Source organism: Primulina huaijiensis, unplaced genomic scaffold (genome assembly GCF_012295235.1).
Source record: "Primulina huaijiensis isolate GDHJ02 unplaced genomic scaffold, ASM1229523v2 scaffold43369, whole genome shotgun sequence".
Taxonomy (NCBI): Eukaryota; Viridiplantae; Streptophyta; class Magnoliopsida; order Lamiales; family Gesneriaceae; genus Primulina; species Primulina huaijiensis.
In genome coordinates this window covers 263,184-270,104 of record NW_027360496.1, presented here as the reverse complement: position 1 = coordinate 270,104, position 6,921 = coordinate 263,184, and the positions used below count along the sequence as shown (strand labels likewise).

Below are 6,921 nucleotides of genomic sequence, written 5' to 3'. Positions count from 1 at the left end.
GGACAATGCATCAAAATATCCTGAAAATTTTCAGATTTTACTCATCCAAAAACTACAATTTCCCATTCTTAAAAAATAAAAAATTTCCAATTTTAATTTTTTTAATTATGCTATTATTTATTTAATATCTCAAATACCACGAGGGGATATAACCGGGTTATCGGGTGCGAATCTTCCCATATCCATTATGTTTCAAATTTCCGGATCCCCTTCCCTTCTGACAAAACCAAATACAGACAAGTTCCTGTCTCGACTCATTCTCCTCTCGCATTTCAAGAAATCTTCGCTTCAAGACTTCAGCTTTTTTCTCCATCAAATCGCTACCCAAAACACTTTATCGATTCTCCTGAGGCGCGCGACCTGGGAGAAAGAAGCAAGCTAAAAATGGAAGAAGTTGCCAAGTGTACTGTGTACGAGCAGGAGGAGGAGATGGAATGCACTTTCACGGTGTATGAGATTGATCTTGATTATGAGTTCGACGCCGCTCGCTTCTTCGACTTTGCCCGGCTAGATTCGCCTCTGGAGGTGCGTCAAGCGGAAGTCTGGTTCCACTCAGCCGGAAGCTACCCACCTTCCCGTAATATTTATTTTGTTATTCTCCTCTTTTCCATTCAAGGTTAACTATTGTCGAATCTATCTCTTGCCCGGCGGAAGGGGTTGCACGCTACGAATTGAAACTTATGAGTCGACTTGGATATGGGATTTCTGCTGTTTCTTGCCGTTACTTTTGAATTTTTGTGTCTTTTATGGTAATGCCATCAAAAGTACTCTTTTTGGAGCTTGAGGTAGTAGCACCAGCACCGAACTGTTTTACAGTCTTCAAGACTGTGTTGGGTTTTGATAATTAGCTATGCCATAATATGTATTGAAATGGTGATTTTTTTTATCTTTCCCTTTTCCTCGTTTCATTGTATTTAACAATCTGTGTACATTTTTTCAGCTTTTGTGGCAAACTTGGTTCCAAGAGATGAAATTTTGATGGGAAACATATGTATCTCCCCCAAGTTTAAAGGTGTGGAGAACATGAACCCGAGGGAGAGTGTCTCAGATATTGAGGAGGACGAAGAAATTTCTGTTGTGGACACAAATTACAGAGGTACTACTATTCATAAACACGTGATATTTTCCTTTTTTGCTGAATGTGTCCCAATTTTAACAAATTTATAACTTTGTACCTTTGGCATTGGTTTACCCATGATAATGCTAAATAAGATGAATACAGATCCAAATTATGATGATGTTCTGAACTGTATTTGCAGCATTTTTTCCTGGATAACAATCAAACATTTGGAGTATTCTTTACATATGATAATTTCTAGTTTCTAATCAGGTTCTTGACCTATCAGAAAGTATGGGCAAACACTTGAGAGATTGTTGATCTCAGATACCATTATCTTGACAAGAAGTCATATTTATAAGCCATATTTTTGTATATCAGCAACATACTTTGTGCTCACAGGAAGAAGCATTGCATCTTTTGGCTATGGCTTTTCTGTGGGTCTAGGAAATTAAATTTTATTAGATTTCCTAACTTAAACAGCTAATTTGGTCTATAGTTGTAGATGATAGATTGAAATCTGATCCTTTTGTGCTGCCTTGCCAAGAAGAATCCAGGTTCCACAAACTATTTGGATTGGTTGTCCTTATCATAGTTGGAGGGATCGATGTTATCTATTGGCTGCTAGGTTTTCAATCAACATAGATAAAAGAGTGCCATAGGTTAAATCAATAATGTGAATCTAAGTTGTTTCTTGTTGAGTTTATTGAAGGTTGCTGGTAGAAAGGGATTTATTGGAAAAAAATAAGGGTTTTATTGGAATAGATTAAAACCCTAAAATTGTTCTTGTAATTCAAACAATGATATCGTTTCAGAGTGCCATATCACCCCTCGGTTAATTCTATCTTATATATTCTTCTCATATATTTTGAAGGAAATGCCTCTCTACAAATTGGCAGCATGATAAAGCTTCAGAATCCATCTAAAAACCTACCCTCAGGTCTTATTTCTTCTATGATGATTTTTGTTTGGTAAAATTGTTCAAATTGTTTTGTACTTCAAAAAAAACCATTTTCTAATCCTTTATCTGTGCTTCATTTAGTTTAATTTAACTCCAATCTAAAATTTAATGAGGGTTTCTGATCAAAGATCTTAGATCTTCTACCTTTGTTGCGTAACAGTGTTTGTGTGTGTGTTTTTTGGGGTTTTCCGTATTTTTATTTGCATATATCTGTTTGTACTTTCAATGATAGACCTAGGTTAACAATCACGTGACAGGCTATTCTAAATCAAAACCTCACACAAAGTTGTTGATGAAGCCTTGTCCAAGAACTTCAACTCTTCTGAAGCCAACAGCAAGCCAATTGGCCAAGCAAAATCACCCACTCCTGGCTGGTTATTCTAGGTTATTATTCTCTTTTGATTCCAAAGCATTAGTTTATGTAGCATTTACAATTTAATAAATTTAGGACTGTTACAATTTTTTTTATGACTTTTCTCTTCATTGTATACCTGTTGTGTTATGTCAAAGGGAAAATTTGAAAACTCAAAACTAACCTTGTTATATTGGGGGATTCTTCAACAAAAGCCCAGTCTTCATTTTACCAAATACTAGGTCTGATTAATGATAGAAAAATTGTCTGTCATGAGGATGCATCAGATGGGCTTCTTTCATATCATGATTGCTATATGATCGATTCTTCCATTAACTGGCAGGTCAAATATGTTTGTAGAGAAAATAGACAAAAGCTCAGTTAGCACTTTTGGGGTTGAGAATCATGCTGCGAAAAGGCAAAAGCTTGAGAATGGTCTTCTCTGTAAGGTACACATTCATCTCTTCCCTCTTACACATCACGTCTTTCTTGTTCTCTTATTTAATTTTTCTTTTTTTTGCTCTCTATAGCCGCCGTTTTCAAGGTAGATACCTCGTTTGAAAGTACCGATGACTATACTGTAAAATGACCTAAAATGTTTCTTTTTAGGATTAAATCTCGGGTGATAACTGGTAGGCAAGAGGTTGTTATCACAAATCTTCTATCTTCTTTCCTTCAAGATGATGCTATGCAAACTTTTTTTAGTCAATCCGTTATTTGTAATTGGATGAAACTTTCAGTGACTAAAATCAAATAGTTTCTTTCTTTTTAATGTTTCTTAAAAGCTTAATAACTTTACTTAATAGGTTGTGGACGCAGAGCAGCTGCAGCAAATTAGTTTTGTCCATAAGGTGCCAAAGCGGGTATGCTGTGTACATTGGAATATTTACTTTATCAGCATCAAAATCAGGATCTGCTGTATAAATCTGAGTGTTTTCCCTCATTTCTAAAGTTCCTTAATGAATATACCTGTTGATAACTACAGAAATGTACATTTTGCAGTTTCAATGTTCTCTCACCTCTCTCATTATTTGTTTCAATGCAATTATACAAGAATCAACCAAAACAGCTTCACAATTAAAAGATTGCACTCGATTAAACTAATTTATTTTAAATGATTTGAAAGGATGGGATCACAAATCATACCAAGACGAGAATCACTATTCCAAGAGAGCCGGATCTTGAAACTGCACAGCGGGCTCTGAAGACAAGGTTGGTTTGATCCACACAAGAAGCATTTCTATTCTGACCTTTTTGTTGTTGCGGGGGATTTATTATTCTACTCCATTAGTGTTCTGAGCGCCCTGCTTGGTGGTCAATTTTCAGGCCAAAAACTATTAAAGAAGCTGAAAATGTGGCTTCCACTGTTCGTATGTTCAAAGCTCGTCCACTAAATAGAAAAGTTAGTATTTGAATTATATTAATGTAGCAGGCTTACTTTCAAATTACTTAAAGATTAAAATTTTCAATTCCTTAATTTTAAGATTCTTGAGGCACCTTCTTTACTTCCAAAAAGAAGCATTCCTGTTTTGCCAAACTTTCAAGTGAGTGCTTGCAAAAATTATGTCTTTTCCGACATTTTCTTGTGAGAAATTATTTATTTCAATTGAGTCGTGTGCTCATTTCCTTGGCAAATTTGGCTTAAGGAATTTTACTTGAAGACATCAGAGAGGGCGATGCTACACAAGTCAGTAGTTCCAAAATTTGCAGTGCCAGGCCATCAGCCTGATAAGGTTATTAATCGTATACTTGATCACAACGTTTTGACATATTTTATTGAGTCTATTAATACGACGATGTTTATCTGTTTTAATCTCCCAATTTCATGGACCAAATATAGGCTGTGGTCAACTTATTGACAGACAACACGAGGCCTCTTATTTTCTTCCTTGTTGAGTGTCGCTAGGGATTTGACTTGCTTAAAGCTACTGTGATGCAGATATATTTATTCTAGTTAAGATTAAGATTGTGTTCTAATTAAATTATTTTCCTAGCCTTTTTTTCCATCGCAGGCATCACACAAATATTCCACTAACATTACACCAGATCGAGGGAACAGGGAACCTGAAAGGTAGTACTTGTTGATCCTCCCATTGAGTTCCTCAGGCCATAATTTTCATTTCTACTGCTTAGCCATGAACAGCTGCATGTCTTTTATTATTCAGAATTGATGCTTCAAACCTCAGATGTCCAAAGCATCCCTATGCCTTTTTTTATGATTTGGTGTCGTTGCCGCTTTATATTTTATTCCTTGATTCTGTGAACATATTCTTATTGTACTGTTGAATTTCTTGTTGTCTAAACTGTTTGTGCTTCAGACCCAGCCATATGAATGGTTCAAGGCCTGAGGTTTGTGAGTCATCTCATGGCTTCAAAGCTCTTCCCCTAAATAAGAAGGTACTTCTCTCTGTATCAAGTATCATACTTTAGGCAAGCATCTTAAATTTAATTCTCTATATTTGTAGATATTGACAAGCAAGGGCACTTTTGGAGTTTTCCGAAATAGTAAGAAAGATACAACTGTGCCAATGGTAATTGCAATGAAAATTCAGTTCTAGAATCTAAGTATTATTAGTATGGTGAAATGCCACTACTAAATACGGGGTCTTGTCAATGTCACAGGAATTTAATTTCCATACGGAAAAGAGATTTAATCACAATCCTCCAATTGAACTTTTCAACAAGGTAAGTTGATATATAATTTTCGAACTACTCCAGTGAAACCGTTTCCAAGAAATTTGCATACTAATGCTTTGAATATCTGGACTGTCTAGGGCAATTACTGTAATCCTTTGTAGTCACTGATCTAGTAAATCATTGAAGGAAACTGCATATTTGATTTATCCTCTCTCTTTCTGAACTAGCTCTCACTGGTGCCTGAAACACAACAAATTGCTAATCACGGGTCTAAACTGCAACGTTCCATCTGCACATCTGCCAAGGTTCCCTCAGATTTTCTTTATCATGTTAAGAATTTAAAATCACGTCATATTAATGACTTGGACTAAATATGCTAATATTTTACAAGGGTTCAAAAGAGAATAGATTGGGTTGCTTCCAGAAAGATAATGAGGTACTGGATGGCTCCCTCATATGCTTTAAATATTATTAAATGATTTGATCCTTTGACAATAGGCTTTCCCTTGAAGAATTGTCTCATGCTCTTATAAATTTCAGTAATGGTGCGTTCTATAACAGATAAAACAACCATCAAAGCCGATACCTCCTGTGCTTGTTGGAATGCAGCAAATTGGTGTCGAAGCTGCATAAAGCTGCATAATTGAAGTCTACTTGCTTTAACTGGTAGCTTGACATATCCTTTATATTCTTAGACATCGATCTTGTTTATGCTCACAAGATGCTACTTCAGGAGTGACAACATTCATTGAAGGTTTGAAGGGGAGAACATTATCTGTGATATTGATATTTGACTTTGACCGTAAAATTCTTGCGATCTGATTGAAGTTGGCAAGGAGTCCGTGTCTGAATACTGATACAACAATATATTTGGTCAGAATCTGAAGCTCATACAGATGGCGCACAGAGGGGAATGCTTGAACATACTCTGAATGGTTATTATCATAGAGACAGATGCTAATATTTGTCCCAAGTGATATTTACCTTTGGATATACAGTTTCAAATGTAATCTTTCTCCTGATCCATTAATAAAATGTATAGGAGAGAAAGTTTATGTTGTAGTTAGCCTCAAACACAACTTTGTTGGGTGATGAAGTTTTGGAACTGCCGATATATTGTTATCAGTTTAAGTCATGCTTTCCAAAACTATATCTGCCTTAGTAGGTATGATTTTCCCATGACAAACTTGCTCTGTCTAAACATTATATCTATATATTATTAAAAAAATTTCGGCAGTATCTAAAGTAAATGAATCATATAGTCACACATCATCAGGCCGAGGTGCATAAAAATATTGTCCATTGGCAGGAAGAGAAGGGACTAAAAAATTGAGTTTTGCAACTATTAAAAAAGTGTCCATTGGCGGCAGAATTATGTGTTTTTAACCTGTGTGACTGGTCATAGCCTCATAGGGTTTCTTTGTTCAGAGGGAGAAACATTTTACCATATCCCTCAATATGCTTGTTACATCCTAATAAATCATGTCAAATTCTAATCAATGTACCAAGAAAGATATTTTAAAAGTGAATATTTTTTTGTATACGATATAAATATGCACCACCAAGATTTAAAAAAATTGGTATGTAATTAAATATATTAAGAATCATGAAAGCTGTAAGAAAGATAGGTTATACAGGTTAAGTTACAACTAATGTTTCATAAATTATCACCATCATAATTACCAATACTTGAAGAATCAAACAAAAAGCATCAAAAAGTTTTGGTTTGGTTTCAAAGCGAAACAAATAGTTAGATTCGAGTCTATAATCTGCTGATTAAATCGAACCAAACTCTAAAACTTTCTCCACGCTCTATTAAAACTAAAATCCAAACCGATCCAACCAAATCTATCTTTTAATTGGCTTGATATTAGCATGAAACTTGGGAAAAAATCAAAAAATAAAATAAAATAA

The 6,921-nt window shown here is 35.1% G+C and overlaps 1 protein-coding gene across 5 annotated transcripts; it reads left to right on the top strand.

Annotated features, from left to right (window-relative positions):
* Positions 1 to 265: 265 nt before the first annotated feature.
* LOC140970139 (protein TPX2-like) lies at positions 266 to 6,137 on the top strand. Of its 5 annotated transcripts, none has more exons than XM_073431738.1 (17): positions 266 to 577; positions 941 to 1,096; positions 1,932 to 1,997; positions 2,276 to 2,402; positions 2,714 to 2,819; positions 3,177 to 3,233; positions 3,497 to 3,582; positions 3,697 to 3,772; positions 3,855 to 3,914; positions 4,017 to 4,103; positions 4,383 to 4,441; positions 4,689 to 4,767; positions 4,836 to 4,901; positions 4,993 to 5,055; positions 5,235 to 5,312; positions 5,399 to 5,443; positions 5,569 to 6,137. In XM_073431738.1, exons 1-17 carry the CDS (start codon positions 385 to 387, stop codon positions 5,638 to 5,640), a joined length of 1,476 nt encoding a protein of 491 aa, XP_073287839.1. In that variant the 5' UTR covers positions 266 to 384; the 3' UTR covers positions 5,641 to 6,137. The 5 variants fall into 5 exon arrangements, with proteins under 5 accessions (XP_073287839.1, XP_073287841.1, XP_073287838.1 ...); XM_073431740.1 differs by having other exon boundaries at positions 4,365 to 4,441; positions 5,409 to 5,443; XM_073431737.1 differs by having other exon boundaries at positions 4,365 to 4,441.
* Positions 6,138 to 6,921: the final 784 nt, after the last annotated feature.